At 38.6% G+C, this 20,407-nt stretch overlaps 1 protein-coding gene across 5 annotated transcripts in view; it reads left to right on the top strand.

Moving 5' to 3' along the window:
* The window catches only part of PTPN13 (protein tyrosine phosphatase non-receptor type 13), a 128,732-nt gene that overhangs the window by 65,579 nt on the left and 42,746 nt on the right, over nucleotides 1-20,407 (top strand). For 4 of the 5 annotated variants that reach the window (XM_052773046.1, XM_052773065.1, XM_052773056.1 and 1 more), the window contains 7 exons: nucleotides 7,596-7,691; nucleotides 9,515-9,614; nucleotides 16,657-16,876; nucleotides 18,401-18,475; nucleotides 18,584-18,758; nucleotides 19,799-19,952; nucleotides 20,108-20,246. In XM_052773046.1, coding sequence (XP_052629006.1) covers nucleotides 7,596-7,691; nucleotides 9,515-9,614; nucleotides 16,657-16,876; nucleotides 18,401-18,475; nucleotides 18,584-18,758; nucleotides 19,799-19,952; nucleotides 20,108-20,246 — 959 coding nt within the window. Of the gene's footprint in view, nucleotides 1-7,595; nucleotides 7,692-9,514; nucleotides 9,615-13,060; nucleotides 13,239-16,656; nucleotides 16,877-18,400; nucleotides 18,476-18,583; nucleotides 18,759-19,798; nucleotides 19,953-20,107; nucleotides 20,247-20,407 lie in introns of those variants that run through there. The other variant, XM_052773075.1, reaches the window with a different exon arrangement.

Raw genomic sequence — 20,407 nt, 5'->3', positions numbered from 1 at the left:
GAAAGCTGTGGTAAAATGTCACCTGTCTTGATAAAGGTAGTGGTGGCAGTTTCTTGGGCAGCACTTGGTGCAAGGCTATCTTAACTGCCTACAGCTGGTACTCACATAGCAGATAGGTGGGCAACAACTAGAAATGGAGTGGAAAGAAATCCACAGAAAATGACAGCAACTACTACTCTTTCCCTACGTGGGACACAGCATGACCTCAAAGGAGCAGCATTGAAAGGAAAAATGGAGAAAGAGAATAAGGTATTTTGAAAGCTTGAGTAGTCAGGAATAAGGGTTCTGTTCAGCTTGGGAAGGAGGATTGGGCAAGGAGTCACGGGAACAGGGTTGGTGGTTTGGTTTAGTAGAGAGGACACAATCTGCCTTCTCTTTGGTAGGTTTAGGGATATTTCAATTTGGTTGAGTCCAGGTCTAAGTTATAGTTAAGTCTGTGTAAATTATAGTAAGCCTCTGCTTTCAGCTGTACATTGTTTTTCAGTTTTTGAATTGTGAAGTGGCATTGGACTCTCTGTGGGTTAAACTTGGCCAGATAAAACTTCCGTCCTCAAACTACAAAGGAACTTAAGTGACATGTGGCTTATTTCTTCTTTAACTTATTTTGGGTTAAGCTGGCAAAATTTATTGTTATTCATAAAACCTTAAGGAGCTGACTGTCTTGGAAAAAGAATATGTTCTCATGCACAGGTGCTGGTATGCCAGGCTTTTTCACTCAGAACAGATTTTTATGATCCAAATTATAAACTCATGAAAAGTAGAGTTTATAGTGGAAAGAATGACAGAGCTTTAATTATAGCTGTGCTGTAATAGTGTAGTTTGTAGTGAGCTGCAGACCGTCTAAACTGCACTATAATCTACAGTCGGAACATCTCAGATTTAGCCTCACAAGCCTTCCAAAGACAGTCATTGCAAGGGCCTTGCTCATGAACTTGCTGTTTTATATGTTATTCTGCTGTACAGTTTCAGGTTGAGGTTGTTTATCTCTTGTGTACTAAAGATGATTGTTTATGGTTAGGTGCTTAGCCAGATGGGGGGAAGGGGAAGAGACTGCTATTTGACTTCAGGTGTAGCCAATTCTGAACACTAAGAACAGAGTCCAAAAATATGTGTTAATCTTGCCAAGAGATGGGAGAGTAAGTTCTGCATCTCTGCTGTTATTGTTCATTTGTGGTTTTGTTATGTAGGTTTTGTGAGCTTAGGCAGAATTGTTTAGAGTTGTGAAGTTGTTAGGTGTTAAACCAAGCAGTTTATCTGTACCAGGAAAGCAGATTTTCATTTTGTTGTTCTTTTGAAACTTGGAAATTGTTGCACCAACTGATAGCGTCCCATTTCAGAGAGAAAATAATATTCTATCTTTTACAGTTTGCAAGCCTGCATTGCAGCTCAAGAGTGTGAAAGCGTCATCTGTTCTCCCTTGCTCCCAGCTTTCTTTGCCTTCTCACCCACAAAACTGATTGTATCGTCTGAGAGTTATGAAGTGTAAACACACTTCAGTTTTTGTATCTCAGGCCTACCTTCAAATGGCACAATAGTAAGGCACAAGGCTGTGAGATGGTAGCCTTGTATGAATCTCTCCCTTTTATTTGCTTAGGCAGCTTCCCTCCCCCCCCCGCCCCGCCCCTTGTTTTGAGTGTATGCGTAATTCAAAGTGAATTGGTTTATGTGTTACTTGAGTGAATATGCATCCTTCTTTTTTTTTTATGCAGTTTTTTTATGAGGATGTTGTAAATGAGATGCACGAGCAAGCAAGGCATAAAGATTGCCTGTGTCCTGATGGAACACAGGAGCACAAAACCACTTAGAGTCGTAATGTAGCTGGCTGTGGGTTAAATAGCAGACAGGGAGGAAAAAGAGGGGAGGATACGAAAAAAGCTGATCTTGCTGAAGATTTGGAATGCTGAATCCAGGGGTGGGGGAATGGGGGTGGTTTGGGAATATTCTCAAGCCTTTGTTAAATGTTTTTGCAGTTGGGAACCCTGTGAATCCCAGAGCCTCAAGTTGTGTTTATTCCCTCTCTCTTTTTACCTTTGATTTTTCCAGCTGAAAACCCAGATGATTAAGTCCTCTTTTTCTTTTTTTTTTTTTCATCCACTTAGTGCTCTCTGCTTCATACAGTCAGCAAGAAGAGGTGGTAATGTTCTATGTGTTTCTAGAGATGGGTCTCTGCCTCCTAAGTCTTCTTTGTCTTTATCTCACAAAACAACATTTTCGTTAGCTAGCCTGAAGACTCATCTGGACCCCATTTATAAAACTTCCATATTACGACTGCACGTGTTTAGGTGGGGAGTTACAGTTAGGGATACTCTAAATGTCCAGATTTTAATAGGTCTCTTAGTTTGAAGCTGCATTTTTGAATAAGGGAAAACTTCTGCAGGTAATCAGGCAGCTGTTGGTAGGAAATTTATCCCAGCAAATTAAGCCCCAGATATTTGAATTTGGGAGCTTCTGTAGAAGTGAGCTAAATGGGAGATTGAATTTAGGGCAAAAGAGGAATAGCTGCTTTACAAACTTACCTCTTTAAATTCAATGAAGTGTGCATGCTTTCTTTTTCTCTTGAATTGTATTTACTCAGTTCACGTGTAGGCTAAGTAGAGGAAATGCAAGTCACCCACAGTGGTATATCTGTTTGCATGTGAAAGCAAATTAAGGCTCAGTTTACACATGTCTTATGATCATTGTGCTGCAGTATGATTTAAATTCAGTGGTGAAATGGATTCTCATGTGGTTGGTATGTCCGGTGAGGATAAGGTTCAGTTAGAACAATGTTCAGAAATCATATTAATGAAGCTGAAGGGTAGGGTAATGGACTGATACTATTTTAGATAGAAAACTTTTGGTTGTTAATTTTACTAAGACTACAGAAATTGGCTTTTTAAGGAGAAAGAAAGAAATGTTTGTGGGATTTCTGTAAAGTACAAGTATTCTGGCATCAGCCACTATTATTTTGTTCTGAATTACAGTTTAACATAAGGTAGTAAAACAGCTCTCAAAATTCCGTAATTGCACAGCAAAGTGGCATCTGCTTCATCTGTTTTATCAAGCTTTCAGCAGCTCCACAGTCTGGGATTATCAATTTTTAGTTAACACATTACATTCTCAGTTGGATAAACCATTTAAATTAAAACAAACGACTTTATGGGCCACACTTTTATTCTGTGTCTGTGTCCATTTACAGACTTTATCCTAGATGGCATGATCCAGATCCAGAAAAGAAGGGTGTCTTTCTAAGTACAAGATACTGAGTTCTTACCAGACCCTGGAGTCATTATTTTTAATCTTGCTGTTTTGCTTTCCAGCCTAGTAGCCCTAGAGATGTGTGTGTGCTGCGATTTTACAAGGCTCTGTTTCTTCCTGTCACTCAGATCCTGCTAGACCCTATGCAACAGATGTCTGTTAGACTCTAGGGAGTTGCCTGGATGGCTGGTGACTTGGGCTGCATGCACAATACAGCTTTTTCATTTAGAATATGGGTGGTGGAAATCCTAAAAGTTAAAATGAGCCTACTCCCCTGGGAGGCTGAATGGATTTGTTTCCCTTGTGCACTTGTTGGATATGAATCCTTACCAGGGATTTATTCTGGATCTCTACATTCTTCCTGTTAAACCTATGCTGCCTTGCCTAAGATAATTCAAGTTTTCTTAGATGAAAAGAGGAAGAGGAAGAGTAAATATGACTCTAACCTATTGGTTAAACTCTTGCGAAAGAAGCAAGTCCCAGCCTCTCCTAAAGGACAGTTAATGTGTTTTAAATGGTATTATAGTAACACTCTTACGTAATAGAGACACCCACCAATAAACATTAAAGGGCAGACAGGAGCTCCCTCCCTGTCATGAAACTGCCTGTTTAACTCTGCCATCTTCTCTGTCCTTTTCCTTCTCTGTACAGCCAGTAATAATTCTGTAATAATGTGTATTTGAAAACCTGTGTATCTAATGTGAGTCATGTGTTCAGGATAATGAAATTCCGAGCTAAATGTGGTTCTCTGATTTCTGTCGAAGTTGGCTGAGATGAGGCTTTCTGTAAATTACTTGACTGGACTTGCATGTCTCGCCTTGCGTAAATAGTGTGTTTTGTTATTTTATGCTGCATTAGATGCCTGTGAGGTTGTTCTCTGCTGGCTTTAATAGGGAGTTTGGAAAAGCACCACTGCAGCACTAAGCAGCACAAACACAAATTCTTCAAGTTGTAATGCTTCATTCATCTCTGCATCATGGTGCTACAGTGTGTTAACTTACATTATTAGTACAAGTTTTATATATTCATTTTAGTTATGGACTCTTAAAACATGCTTAAACTCAGGTTTGTTTTTCTACTAAGGTATGAAATGACTTGAAGTGTTCTGGTAAGAGACTGTAATCTAAACACTGAAATGTTAAGAAGGGTAACTGGTAGAATAATTTTTGCTGCAAAGTGCTTGATGTTTCTAGAAGTTATCAATTCTGAAGTCTCGCTTCAGTCACCAAAAATTAAAAAACCAAAACAACCAACTGAACAAAAAAAACCCCAAACCCAAAAACAAAACAACAGACCATGGCCAATCAAAAATCCCAGGGAAAATTGTAAATATGGGAGATAAGTTGTTTTATTGTTGTCTTTAGCTTTTATTGATGTCAACTTTCAGTTCCTTCCCAGCCAGACAGGCTAGAAGTTTGTCCTCATTTTTGAAACTATTGTATGAAAAGCTTAACTTTAACTTGATCCCAGAATTGGGACTTTGTGACCTTTGGAAGCCAGTTCTTAATTAGAAGTTTGGTTTGGACATGATCCAAGTGCCTTCTCTGAAGTTAAATCCTAATATGATATGTTAGAATTGAGGAAAATTTGCTGGAGGAGAGGAGACAGCATAAATTATTTGCAAGCATTATAGATACAGTAGTCTCAATATTTACAATTTAATTGAATGCTTGCAGGTCTGTAGTACATATCCTTTCCATGTGCTGGAAAAGATTAAGTTTGGTTAAGAGGATGTGCGGTGTCAGGGGGATGTGTAGGGGGTGTACATAGTTATGTGTATATACCAGCAGAGAACTGGAAGGTGGTTGCCAAAGAGAAGATGCCCCAGCAGCAAACAGTTCCACATCTGTATATATTTTCCCTAAACTGAGCAAAGCGAAGAAAAATCTAGAGGATTTACCCCGAATTTCAGGGAGTAGCTTCTTAATTGCCTTTAAACTTTTGTCCCTAGGCTGAACAGGCTGATAGTCATTGATGCAGCCCCATGTGAAAAGGTTGTAAAATGCCTCCAGAAGATGAGAAGAATACCTTTGCTTGTGTTATTGGGATAAGTTGTATAGTCTTGCTTAGGGAGAAAGATGTGACAAGAAAGGAGGGTGGTCCCATCTCTGTCTCTACTTGTGAATGCTGGGAGAATAGGTTTAAACTTAGCTAGGCCTCATGTGGAGATCTGTGAAAACATTGAGATAAGCAGTGGTTGGGATCTCATTTTATGTTTCTTGGCTAATGAACTTATGCCTTGGCCTACAGCAGGATGAGTCAAGAGAAGTCAAATACCCTGCAGAGTCAGGTATCGCACCACCACATACAAACACTTGTTTCATGTTTTAACGGCAATTCTGTTTTACCACTTTACGTTTATTTTTTGCAAAATGTCACATCTTGAAGAACCAGGATGGAGCCACAATTTGTGTGCAATTCAGGAAGCCCAGGCTGCTGACTAGGTGGAAAAAAAAAATCTGTTTAAAATCTCATGTTCTATTTCATTGTTCCCTTTCCATCCTCTTGCTTCAAAGTCAGTTTAGCAGACTTGAAAAACATACAGCTAATAAAACTACTGGGAAAGAAGAGATCTGTTTTCAGTTAAACATTTCTGGACTGTAGTTCCAGTATCTTGTTTAGATTGATGCCTTGCTTAAACAGCTGGGAGCATTTTAAAAATACATCTCCAAAAGCTACCCACTGAATTTGGTTTTTATTTCCCTTGTTAGGCAAGTAATTGCTAGATTGGTGGTAGATTTCTTTGTTGTAAAATCCAGAACGCTGAAAGTAGCCATTGTGAAAGACTGAAGCAACGCCTCCCCCCCTTCCCCCCCCCAGTGAATTCTCTTCATCTTGCTGTAGGTTGGTTCGCAAATGTGCAAGCAGTATTACTCATTTCTGAGAGTAATGTGAAATGTCCTTAGGATTAATTGGGGTTTATGCTACTAAGCCATGCAACTGGGATGGGCTGGCGGTAGCAGTTGGTTTCGTGGGTTGAGTGGTGACTTTGCTTACTTTTCCCGGTTTTCTTAAAGAATCTTGTATTTGCTGGGACAGTGGGGAACAGCACAACCCAAGTGAGCTGGTAGAAATGGGGGAAATACTGGGTATTAAGAAGGAAGGTTTTGGAAACAGTCCAAAATTAACATGAACTAGTCTTCAGTCTTGGTCTACTGCATTATTTTACAACTTTTCATGCCTTTTTCCTAATTTGGAGTTTTCCCTGCTTCTGTAGGAAGTCTGAATGAGTAGTGTGGTTCACTGCATGTCTAACTTGTCTTCTGACCTAACACAGGTTATGCGACAGGTTTATTGTTCTCACAGGATTTTTCACCAGGCGTTTTGTTTTCTGGATGTGGGAGGTTGGAACCTCTGAATTCCTTTTTGCAGTGCCTAGATGCATCTGCTCATGTATTCCCCATTTTGTATTCTTACATTTTATATTCCTTGCTGTAGTGATTTGCACTTGTCTTACACAGCAGTTACATGTGTTTCTCTATATCATCACTTTTGTTTCCAAAAACATTAACTGTAGTTGGACCAGAGACAGCCTTCTGTAAATAAAGACACCTGAAGTTTGCTCTCATTTAGTGAAGCATTGGTAATCCCGAAACGTGGGGACTTTCTTGTTTTGTTTTCTGCTTCTGTGCACCCTATGTGTTTGTTCCTTGGCTTGTGCATAGGAAAGTTTGGGGAGATTGTTGCAAATGTCAAGAATGTACCCCTTCTGTGGAGTCCTTCACTCCAGTGTGTTATTTAAAGAATCCACTGAGGGTAGGAACTGAGACAGCTCTTGATTTCTCATCACATGCGTTTAGCTGTTCTGGTTAATTAAATATCCTATAGGAGCTTATTAATTGATTGTTAATCATATTTTGTGGATGTCAAAGATGAGCTGAATGAATTATAATTTCAGAGTTCCTGCTTTGTCTCTGCGGTTGTTTTTTCTTTTTTTATCATGAAGGAACCAGGGACTGAGTCCTGGTGGATGCTTTCTACACACAAGAGGTGCACACCAAATGTTTTCATCAGTTTTGTTTGCAGGAGGGGTTCGTTTTTGCCTTGGGTTTTGTTGGGTTTTTTAAATACTGGTTTTAACTTGGAAGTGCTGATGAGAGAGAAGTTCAGAGGAGGCGGCTTTGTTAGGATAGCCAAGAGAGCCCAGGCAGACTACAGAACCCTCAGGCTGTGGGGACAGAATGGGACTGCACAGCATCCACTGAGTGTTTGCTTTCAGACTTCAGAGCCACAGATGGACATTTAAAAACATTTTGAAGAGATTTCAAAAAAATTTCAACTGTTTAATTTGTGTTTGATTTTTTTTTACTAGAACTGTTACTTTCTTACTCTTCTGATACCCTGATTTAAACTTTCAGAGCCTTTGAGAAGGTACAAATCTTATCACAGTGACGTTTATAGTACTTCGAGTGAAAGTCCATCTGTTATTTCTTCGGAACCAGACTTCAGGCAAGGTAAGACCTGTGTTTAAAAAAACAAACAAAAAAAAAAACACAACCAAAACTATAGAAAAAAGTTCAAGATGAAAAATAGACCCCAAAACTATGAAGTTACATCTTTAGTAGAAGGCTTGATAAATACCACTAATACAAAGTTGTAAGATGATCTCATGTAACTACAACATTGTATACAGTTCAGCATAATACGCAGTCTGTTGAGAAATGAATTTGGTATTTAGCACTCTGGAAGGGAATTTGGTAGGAAAAGCTGGAAATGGTCAACTTTTTACTGGAGTGCTTGTTTTACATGACATGCTGTCTTCAGAGGCACAAAAATGATCGAGTTGTTAGTGTACGGTAACAGTAAATTGTGAAAGCTTTATAGGGGATGTGCATGATTTAATTATTTTTATATCAGTGGGGTTTACTGCGAGGGTTAAATGCTTGATAATTTATAGATTTCAGTGTATTGCAAAAGTGCTACATAGCACAGGCTTTTTGTATGGTAAATTTAAGTAAGCTCTATGAAATCTGTGGCTTGGAAAAGCAGGAGATGGCATGAAGGGTTGTTCGCTTATATATGGCAGGAAGGGTTTTGTTTACACAGTGGAAGCATAGCATGGAAGGAAATGCTTGGAGCATTTTTCAAAAGAAGCGCTAGAATAGTGAAAAGAAGTCAAGATGAAAGCACAGTTGACAAAACAGTCAGCTTCACAGAATCATTATAAGTGATGGAGACAAACTATTTGATGAAAATGAGGAAAGAAAACAATAGTTAGGAGGCTAGATTATAGCTGCACTATATGTATTCTGTACACACAGAATTCCAACCCAGCCTCCCTGTACTCACTACTCTCTCAACCTTCCTTGTCTTTGTCTATCCTCCTACTTACTGAGCCAGAAGCCTAAGGAGCAGTAACAAGTAGCAAGGCTCCTGTAACACATTTCCCTTCGTTTTCTTGCCATTTAGAACAGGCTGTTTGTGTGTTCCAGGCCAAAGTCAACAACTCTTAAGTTTGTACAGGCAAGAGAGAACTGTTTTCTGGCTACTAGTAGTAGTATTGCTTGACTCAGTGAAATGACTGTCAAAAAGAACTATTTCTAAATCAATGTGGCTGTAATGTGTTCTGCAAGAGCTTTCCTGCTAGCTCTGGTTACTGAGGTTACAGTAAGAGATGAAAGTGAAGTAGTTTGCAAAATCAAGCTCTAAGTGCAGCATCTCAGGTGCTGCTACAGGAAGACATACCAGCAAAGGAGATAACTATTACAAACAGAATAGCAGGTTAGTGTATTGCTAAAAGAAAAAAAAAATTTTTTTGATAAATTATAAGGAGGAGTCACATTCCAAGGACAAAAATTAAACACAGGAGCTCAGCAATATATATACTGGTTTCTTAACTCCCTTCTTGTGAACTGGATGCGTAATTACTTACTTAGCTGCTCTATTTCTTTTCTGGGGTGGTTTTGTGTGATGTCTCTGCTATGTATGTGTCTCAACTCGTGGCTGACAAAGAAATGTGTCACCTTAGAAAGGTGTCTACGCAATTGTGTGTGTGTGGGGGTTATTGTGGTTTCTTTAATGCCTTCCTTAGTATTCTTCAAAGGACTTGTGTAGTGCAGCTATCTTTGTTGGGGGAAACTAGAAGATCACTTTGAAAACTGAAAAATCGACTTCATAATGCTAGTTTGTCTAATACTGTAATGTGGTTGTGCAGAACACATGAACCTGATTCCTTCTAAGTAATCTCATATGACTGATAAGTCCTTGATTTTTAGATGGGATTACTCTGTGTGCTTTGTTGCCCAGTCAGGTATTAATTAGTCCTTTGGTTTGCTAGTGAGAAGAAATGAAGGTTTCAAGAGAGATGATGCCAGTGGTGCTTTGCCAGGTGCTGATGATATCTCCACATCAAGTCAAGCTAATTCTCAGAGAGCAAGGTAAACCCTGTGAAAACAATATGTCTTGGAGTGCTTTGTCTTTATCAACGAAAGTATTCTAAATCTGCAAACGAATTTTTCAGTCCCATCCCAGCTTCTGTATGAGGTTAAAAAGTGGCATGTTGTACTTGAAAGAAAATAGCATTTCAGAATTACATACTGCAGTCTGAAGTAAAAGGCTCGTGATGCACTGTGGTATAGGGGTAAGTATTCTGGTTAGGAGTCCAAATTCAGTTCTCATGTTTAAAGGAGACTGGGTTGTACTCTGTGAAGTTGCTATATCTGTCAGAAGGTCAGGGCCTATGTTCTGCTTGGAAATATTTAATAATATTTATTTTGATTATACTTTTCTAAAATAAAGTTTTGGGAAGTATTGATATTAGTACAGATTAATTTGCTTTTTTTCTTTTAATAAGGAAACGATAGCATGCATATTTCTTTGAAATAAGCCAAAAGCCATACATTTGGTTGGTTATTCTGACAAACTCTTAGTTTATGTTGTTGTGTTTAGATTAATTTTTTTTTTTAAAACCTCAGCACTGATTAGGCAGGCCAATTCAGTAACAATTTATGCTTTTTGAAATTTCTTTTGCTGTGCTGTATATTTGAATATTACATCTGTTTGGGGTTTATTTTTTTCAAGTGCTCTTCATCAATATTCCTTTAAAAAGTAGGTTCTGCTTTGTACATCACCTTAATACAGCATCTTTGTACAGCAGAAGTGTATCTTGCCATACCTGTTAGGTTTTGAGAGTGGTTCCATTCTAAATGAGAATTTTTATTGACATTTACCTTTTGGATGGAAAATTTTCTTCTTCTAGTCTCTGCCAGATGCTGAATCACCTTGGAATATTATATCAAAATGTTTCAAATAATTTTTGTAGTAAAGGAAGAAAAAAGACATGTGTGCTTTCCCCCTCTTCCCTCTCCACATTACAAAACAAAGCTTTCTCTCAGCAGCTTTTTGCTTTGTTTGGAGTAGATCAGGAGAAAGATTGCTGCTGTGCTCAATATTTTAGGATATTTATATGTTTTTGGCATAACTTGGATGGGACTCCTGCTCTATCCTATTAAAAAAAACTTAGAGGTGTCTGAAGATTGGAACTGTTTCAGGTGGTATGGCAAGGCTGTCTGTCAAATGTGTCCTCCGTGTTCATTTAACATATACAGTGATGTGCAGTGAGTAGGGCTTAGATCTATGCTTTGAACATGGAGATGAAAATAAATGAACATCTGCTTCTTGCACTATATTGTGTGCCTTAAATAGATCTGAGTAAGGCAGGGTCTCAGATGAGCTGTATCTGAGTGCAGATGAACAAGAGAACAGTTACTTGGAAATCTTACAGCTTTCGATGATCTGCTGAGCTTCTGCATTGGTTTTCTTACTACTTGCACTTTGCCTGCAAAATGTGAAGTCATTTAGAAATTTATATATTGGCATTTCTTGCAGGGGAGAAGTATTTAGACATTGCTTAGCTGGGTCAACACTGCTTTGTTGGCAGGAATATGGTATCTGTTCATGTAACAGCATACGTGTTAAACCGCAGTGTCCAAGCAGTCTTAGAAATCCAGCCTGTCTTGAAGTAAGAGGGTTTTGGCTAGTATGTGAGCTTTTAGGGCAAATTTTCAAGGACTCGGGTTACAGGTTTAAGTTCCATGTAACCCCGTTAAAGAGCTGTAAATTTCTGCTTTGCATTTTATGTTGTCTTAGCACCACACTAAAATGGCAAAGTAGACTATTACTACTATGTGTACAGAATGAGTGTAGAGCTTTCTTAACTTATTTGCCATTGTTTTTTTTCTTTTGGCGAATACTGCTAAGTCAACCTTCATTCTTTGACTTGAACCCAGGAAAGTTGCCAATTCAACACTAGCACTGCTTCAAAATAAAACAGCAGTAATTTGTGGATGCTGATAGAGAACTTCTATTTACAAAATGTTTCAAAAATGGAAAGTAGTATGTGGTATGTAAATGAGTCACATTTTTGTAAATGAATCAGGCCTATTATGCAAGTGAAAATGCTGTGGTAAAACAGTACATACTTTCTCATGGTTCATTTTACATTATTTTACTTCATATTGCTCTGTTAAGACTGGTACCTTTAATGGACATAATTTTAAATGTGTGAAATCTGGAAAATATTGTTTTGTAAGTGTAGCATAGACTTACGTGTTGTGTTTAGCAATAGAATTAATTTTACATGTATGTAACTATGCTGTCTTACTTCAAGGCTTAGTATTTTTTTTAATCTCCTGTTTCTGCTTGGCCTCCTCTCTGTGCCTTTGCTAAAAGATACTGCTCTGCACTTGTCCAAATGTACCAAAATGTCATGGTAGGGTACCACACATAGTTCTTTCCTGACTTTCATAATTGTTCCCCCATTTTCATAAAATGAAAAAGCTTTCCTTTTTTTTTTTTTTTTTTTGAAACTAAGTACCAGACTAGTAAGTATATCCAAGATGGAAAAACAAGGCTGAATTCCTGAAATCTAGCTTTACTAGCTTTTCTGGTAGACTTTTTGAGAAACAGGAAAGCAGCCACAAACAGAATTTGGTCCTAAAATAGTACTTAGATAATATCTCTGTTAATTATGTGAGCTGGATAGAAAACTGCTTGTGCTCTCTCTCTCCCAACAGCTGTTAAAACTTTCCAGTGCTAACAAGTGTAAAAAGGAATACCATCAAAGATGGTAGCTAGTTAAGCAGGGAGATTTCTAAGAAAGTAACTTACAATTTTTATCCAGAACATTGCATGTTGCTGCTTTAAAATGTGCTGTGGTGCAGAAGACCATGACTTTTATAACTTCAGAAACATAAGCTCTCCAAGCAAAACTCTTGATAAAAAGTAGTTCCAAGGAGCAGATTCTCGGAGTTTACATTTTTTGGCTGGTCATTTGATTTCAGGGTTTGGGGATGTATATGCAACTTAATCCATTACTTGAATTCCTTCAGCGCTTGGGAGCACGTTTCAGTGTTTTTCTCTGCATTCAGAGATACCATCTGTACTTCAATACATATTTAATTTACTGCTCCTGTGGCATGTCCTTAGAGGCAGTCTGCTTAATTATCCACAGAATTATCCTTGTAAAACTGAGTTGTAAATCAAATAGGGGAATTTGGATTTGAGGGAGTCTGCCGCCAATATTAAAAAACCCAGTGAAGTTAATCAGCATTATCAGCCAGCCCAACTTGTGCTGTTTGGGTGGGCTGGCCTGCTCTTAAACTAGCAGAAGCCATAGATTTTTCAGTAGTGCACTCAAACCCTTCTCGTGATCTGTGACTGTTATCCTTTAAACTTCTTGGAATGCTTTTGTCATGGCAATGTATACTTGTGTCTGTGTTTCCTCTTTGCTTCTTATATTCCTTATTTTTGTCCCCCCCTTTTTTTTTTCTTCCTTTACTACTTCTTCCTTTTTCTCTTTAGGAGCAGCAGCTGACATGGATCTCTTCCTTCTGTTGCATTTTCCTTCCACTAGATTGCATTTTCATATCCTTCCTACCTTACCAAAAGGCCCTCTTTCTCAATCTATTCCTGACCTTTCCATTGCACTAATCATTAGCGAATGCCTACCTGCTTCCCTTCTTCCAACTTCCTTCTCTGATCCAATACCTGCTAATTTCTTGGTAAGTACATTAGGTGAGGATTTAATTTGCTTCCCTTTTTTATAGGAGTCAGCCTTCCAGGTGACTGCTCATCCACCATCTTCAGATTAATAAGTAACTGAGATTCTGTTTTGCAGACATTGATGAAAATACAGAGTAGCAGCCAAGTACTTGTCTGATGAAATACCATAGGAAACACAATTTTATGATGTTATCTGTTAGGAATGTAATTTGGATTTTTGTTGTTGTTGTTGTTGTTGGAGTAATAATACTTGCATATTCTGAACTTCATGGAAGAGCTCTACCTGTATCTGTCAACAGTATCTCCTCTTCTGTAGAATGAGAGATGCATTGCTTGTCTTGGAGCCTAAAGAGTGAATCATGCTGATACCCTCCATAGAAAATTGACAGTCTGACCAAGACAGAGTTAGTTTTACTTACCCAGGCTGCTGAAGTGTGCTGATTTCTGGTTAGTGATAGTACTTATATACTAAGTTAAGAAAATGTTTAAACCCTTAGGTTTTTGAGCTTCCTCCCCGGATACCCCACACCCACCCCAGTTTTCAGAGAAACTAATACATGTCAATGAAGATGATAAACCAACATAATCATAATACTTTACACAGTAACTTACGTTTGCTTCTATTGCACAGAGCTGTATGTTATTGTTGTGGTTTAACCCCAGCCAGCAATTAAGCACCTTGCAGCTGCTCGCTCACTTCCCCCCCACCCGGTGGGATAGGGGAGAGAATCGGGGAAAAAAAGTAAAACTCGTGGGTTGAGATAAGAACAGTTTAGTAGGACAGAAAGGAAGAAAATAATAATTATAATAATAACAATAATAAAATGACAATAATAATAATAATAAAACAATTGGAATATACAAAACAAGTGATGCACAATGCAATTGCTCACCAATTGCCAACCGATGCCCAGTTAGTTCCCAAGCAGTGATCCGCGCCCCCAGGCCAACTCCCCCCAGTTTATATACTAGGCATGACATCACATGGTATGGAATATCCCTTTGGCCAGTTTGGGTCAGCTGTCCTGGCTGTGTCCCTTCCCAACTTCTTGTGCCCCTCCAGCCTTCTTGCTGGCTGGGCATGAGAAGCTGAAAAATCCTTGACTTAGTATAACACTACTTAGCAACAACTGAAAACATCAGTGTGTTATCAACATTATTCTCATACTAAATCCCAAACATAACACTGTACCAGCTACTAGAAAGAAAATTAACTCTATCCCAGCCAAAACCAGGACAGTTATTAAAAAGGCAAAATTTTTTTCTGCAGTAGGGGTTTTCACATTAACAAGTGTTTTTGGATACAGCCAGTTGCAACATGTCTATCTTTTTCGTATCATCTGTGATAATTCGTAGACATTTATGTTCAGAAAGTGTTTGGTTTTGTTTTATTTCAGAGCCCATCCTTAGACCTTGATCTGAAGGGCACTCGTGGGTGTATTTAACTTAGTTCATTGTGAATATTCCCACATATGTTGATCTTAATAAGCTTCCTCTTGGTGAAAAGCTAAGCATGTGCACAAGTCTTTGCAGGTCTGAGGCCTTTTCTCATTACTTTGTCCTTTTAGGTGCATGTTATTAAGTCTGTTGCAGAAAGGAACAGAGGAGGGAGAAGGGAAGCGATGCTATGAAAGCCCTGCACAATGGAAAGATAATGGGCTTACATTAATACCTTTTTCTGTAACTACTCTATATCTTCCCTGAAATTCCATCTGAGGAACTTCAGCATTGTTTTGCTCAGTTTGTGGCATATTAGTGGCCTTTCATTGTTTGGACTCTCGTGATAACATAACTCTTCTTATTTTAATGCTGGTTTTATATGTTAACCAATGAAACTTTATTATTAAAAAAATTCAGAGAATGTGGTGCACTATTCACACTATTGGCATTCATTAGAAACTTTGCTGTAAAAGAATGAAAAAAAAATTTTGAAATCATGTCCACCAATTAGCAGAGACAACTGTACTGTGTGGACAGGTGCAGTTTCTCTTAATTTATTAACTGATTTGTCATTCACCAAACGTATCTTTAGGTTCTTTTGAAAAGTAGGTATATAAATTCAATGTCTTTAAAAGACTGTAGATTACCTTTTACTACAAAGTGCCGTACGTCAGTGTTAGTGCAGGACTTACTCTACATTTATCTGTATTCCTAAACTTCGGTGCAATGATATGCAGGCTTCAAAACACTTTCTTTGCTCTTTTCATGTTTTTCATTACCCTAGCATACTATCTAACACTTAGCTTAGAATTGCTAAAAGTGGTTTTTTTGTGGATGAAAGTCTTGTTAGTTTCCCCTGTCCATTTGTGTTTAAAAATTACCTCTGTATAGTTACATTAACAGAGGGACAACATTGTTTTTTCTTGTTTCGGGATTTCTAAAGAAGCCTTGATTGGTTTATATTTAGTTTGGGGTTTAAAGGTGTTTTTCTATAAGCATGGGACAGAGGGAGGGGAGTGGAAGTTGGTTTTGTTTTTCTTGGATTTCTCCTTTCTTAGTTCCCTGATTTTCAAATAAAAAATGGCTTTTGTTCACCCAAAATGGGACGTGGCTTTTTTTCCTTCCATGGAGAATAAAATTGGTAGGACATTTGGGATCCATACCTGCTGAGAAAAGAACTGGAGGATAGGTTGCTGTGTTTTTCAGAAATACTGATGGGGCTTTTTGTTTATTTTTCTCTTTTTTCCCTTCAGATTATTAATTTAGACTCTATTTTTTTGTGGTGGCTGTGTATCAACTAAGCCATTCTTAGGAATTTAAAAGAAAAGGGATTTTTTTTCAGTAAAATAAGATAATGAAAACATTAGAGTATGATATTTAGAGTAATTTAGTATATAGGATGTTGATACATATAAAATATTTATACAAATACTTCAAGCTATACTACTGCTTAGGAAAAATCAGGGAGTAAACAACAGTGCTGTGCAAAGAGTTCATGAAGAATTGCTATGGAGAAAGTAATTGGAACAATATTTACTTATATAAAGGTATACTATTATTTTATTTTTTTCTTTAACGACATGTTTTCGAGCCTGCCTTTTTCACAATCCCTGCTTGAACAGAGAAATTAAGATATTTTCAAAGCATTAATATTTTTCTTCTTCCTGTGTGTTCACTGTTTTTTTACTGATTCACCGGGTTTGTAGTGTCAAGTATTTTTTTGACTGCAGCTGAGCCTTTATCTTCATATGAATCAATGACAGGCAGCTGTGGAAACTTGGCATGTTTGCTCATTTTCTATATGGATGGATTGTTGTAGAGTGCTAATCTCCTGGCTGCTGAATAAATGTTGTGTTTAATGTAATACTTGATAACTAGTTTTTGTGTTCTGGGTTTCCACTTAGGTAAGTGCTTAAAGCAGCAGAACGTCTTAGGCATACCTACTAATGTCTTTCATCCTCTCTGACTATGCCATAGGCAACATGAAGCAGCATTTGAAGGCAGTCTAGTAAGTCAAGAAGTGATGCTAAAGCGTCAGGAAGAAGAAATGATGCAACTGCAAGCTAGAATGGCTCTCAGGCAGTCCCGACCTAACCTCTACCCAGGAGATGCAATTAGGTCCTCAATGCTTGACATCACCAGAGATCCGCTGAGAGAAATAGCCCTGGAAACAGCCATGACACAAAGAAAACTGAGGGTAATGCCCTGATCTCAGGTGAACTCTTAGTTTCATTGAAACAGAGCAGTGTCTTGACTGAAACACTAACATGTGGGATTCATAAACTGGGTCCTGTAATAAACAGTCATCAACAGATTAAATACTAGGTGTTTGGTGTTGCCCTGATAGGAAAGACCTACTCTCACAGGGTAAACTTCTGAGGTTTTATGGCATTAGTGGCTACATAGCCTAAAGCAGTATCAAGAGATGCTAAAACAGACAGCAAGCCTTGACTAAAGATTGCATTGATTAAACAATATAGCACCCTAACAAAGGTAAGATATAGTTTTCTCCTGTATTATGTGGTGTTTTCAACCACTTCAATTTATTTCTCTTAGTCACATCTACATTCTCTTAGAATGTGGATGTGTCCTACCATTATCAAAGGTTATTAAATGAACAAGTTGGGAAGGTAAAGAACAGCAGAGAGGATTCATTTGGCCCTTGGGTTCACCCTGAATCACTGTGCAAACTCCCCTTTCCTTTCCCTGCTGTCTTGGTATGCGGATGAAATATAATATTACAGAGAAAGAGGGAGACAGTGGTACAGGTAAATAGAGTGCTGATGTTTAGAAGAGATGATGGCTTGATGCCCTCTGCTGCTGCTCTCAGTGAATTGGATTTTTTTTTTTTTTTTTTTTTTTTTAAAGATGGGAAAACTGAAAACAAGACTCAGGTGAATTTGCTGTCCTAATGCAGGGTAATATGCAGGGTAATAGTTTCTGTATCTGTCTCCAGTCCATAGCACTCTGACCAGTTAGTTCGTGTAGGCTTTAACTAACCAGGCTGGTTCTCCCCCGGCCCTGAAGAGGTTTACATGCAGATGTTTTACGTATAGTACACAGTAGGTAGTAGGCAGTAGCCAATGAAGGTTTTACCTCAAAAGGTGAATCTTGGGCTGCTTTTTTAATGTGGTATTGAAGTGGGTATTGCGCAGAGGACTTCCGTTAACAATTTAGACAGGTAACCTCCTATAATTTACAGGGTGAATTAGTACAACATTTATTTGTCTACAGGCAGACAGAAACTGGCCAGGATCTCTACTTGAACCCTAGAATTAGGCTGAAACATTTCAGTCTTCAGGAGATGAGGCTTGTGTGTCACAGGCAGAGATTTGTCAAGGTGGAATTGCCACCAATGCAGAAAACCTTAGTAATGTCAGACAGTTCCTTACTGAGATAAGCCCACATGGTCCCAATATGAAACCCACACTCTGTATTTTAAAGGAAGACAAATAATATTACAGTGATGGCTTTTTGCCCAGTAAAGGAAGGAAAATATGCAGAGTAATAATGTCACCAACACTGTAGCTTGCCAGTGGTATCTGGCACGCGTGCTGGTAAAATCAGGTTTTTTAGACTTACCAGCTCATGGGATGAGTTCAGTACAATTTTCTAGTTTTGGCCTCTGGTTCTGCTTTGGCATTCGCAGGGCAGGAGTTAACTGTGCCTCAGTCTATTGTTCCAGGAACACAGTTTTCATTCATACATTCATGATTTGCAGAATTTCTTTGGCCCTGAGTTTGTGAAAATGACGATTGAGCCATTCATCTCCTTGGATCTACCAAAGTCTATCTTGGTAAGAAAGGGGCTATTCAGCAATCAGTGGCAGGGCAGTATGTTAAACGAACAAATGTGCTTTTATCACAAGTGTGAATGTTGGGATATTTTATTTCACAAAATGCAGACTAAGAAAGGGAGGAATGATGACACCAGGCGAAAAGTAAATGTGATGCTTCTAAGTGGGCAGAAGCTGGAGCTGACCTGTGATACCAAAACGATATGTAAAGATGTCTTTGATATGGTTGTTGCCCATATTGGCTTGGTGGAGCATCACTTGTTTGGATTGGCTACTTTAAGAGGTAAGAATAATGCTTTGATGTAGTTGACAGGTACAGAATGAGAAGAATTAGCTACATGGTGTTGAGAAAAGATAAGCAGACTGCCTAGCATCTACAAAGTGTTTACTTTGAGTGATGCTCTCTTGTATTGAGGCAAAATACATTCCTCAGTGAAGATCAACTTTGCACAATAAAATTCTACATTTGCCTGAGTAATGGCCATTCGTCTTGGGCAGCCTTTTCCCTTTGGTTGCCAAGTTTTCTTCCCTGCCGTTTGTTGCCTTCACTCTGACTAGTACCCCTCAGAGGACATGAAAGAGCTTTGGGTTCTGTTAATATGCCGTAGGCAATGTTGGAGCCTCTTGTGGAGGCAGACCTGTTAGGATGCATAGGAGGGCCCCTTGTATAGAGGGATTTGCCTTAAGAAAAAAGAATTTGCTCCTGAGCTATTAATTTTTCGCTATTAGAACAGACCAGAATTTGGACTTCCCCCACACACCGGGTAAACGGTCATTGTGGCAGAACTAACATGTTCAGACCCAAGTTTCCTGTCGGTGTATCTCACAGGCTGTTGCAGAACTGTAGTGCTCAGAATATTGGCATGAGATAGAAGCCCTTAGCAGCCCAAGAGCTTATTCTGTCTGTGGCACACTCCCAGTGCTCTTGGCAATTTAGAAAGCCTTGAAAACATTTTGCAGAAATGTAAATGGGACAGAAGTAGTAAGGGAGGGGAAGGAATGACAGACATTTGATTTCCTGTGGGATAAGAAATTAGAACTTTTAAAGAAACCCTAGCTCCTATTTTGTAGCTGTCACAGAAGGTAACTTTCTTCTTCCCCCCCCACTGGTGTCTTCGGGATAACTATAAAGTTATTTATTCTGCCCTTATTCAGTGTTCCCTTTAATAGCTATTGTGCTTATAAGCCACTGTTAGTCAACAGAAAACCTTACTGTTCAGAACCAAATTTCAGAATTGTAAATCTGGTCTTGATCCTCCAGCTGGAGAAAATATTTGGTTTTAATGTTTTTACCCATGTGCTTCCCTTTAACATTCATGGCAGACAATGAATTTTTCTTCGTTGATCCTGACATAAAGCTAAGTAAAGTAGCTCCAGAAGGATGGAAAGAAGAACCGAAGAAAAAGAACAAGCCCCCTGTCAACTTCACTCTGTTTTTTCGCATAAAGTTTTTTGTGGATGATGTCAGTCTTATACAGTGAGTGTATGAAAATTTTTTTTTAATCCCTTAACCCCTAGATTTATGGACAGAAATTGGATATTAATCAAATACTGGAAATTTGCTGTAACAGGAAGAGTACCAAATATGGTGTGGGGGTTTTTTGTGGTTTTTGTTTTGTTTTCCTGTTCTAGGCATACGCTGACCTGTCACCAGTATTATCTACAGTTGCGGAAGGACATCCTGGAAGACAGGATGCACTGTGATGATGAGACAGCCTTATTATTAGCATCCCTAGCTCTCCAAGCTGAGTATGGAGATTACCAGGCAGAGGTACACCATCAATTTCACCTTTGAGAAACTGTGTTCTTGCTGCTTAATTAAAGAACAGACTGTGAGCTGCCACACATGCTTCACAGCTCTGCCCTGGACTGGAAGCTCAGCTGAAATGCTTTTGGCAATTTTTGCTGTGGGCAAGTTTTCTTTTAGTCTAA

The sequence above is a fragment of the Harpia harpyja genome, chromosome 2, assembly GCF_026419915.1.
Source record: "Harpia harpyja isolate bHarHar1 chromosome 2, bHarHar1 primary haplotype, whole genome shotgun sequence".
Classification (NCBI taxonomy): domain Eukaryota; kingdom Metazoa; phylum Chordata; class Aves; order Accipitriformes; family Accipitridae; genus Harpia; species Harpia harpyja.
This window is presented reverse-complemented; position numbering and strand designations above follow the sequence as displayed.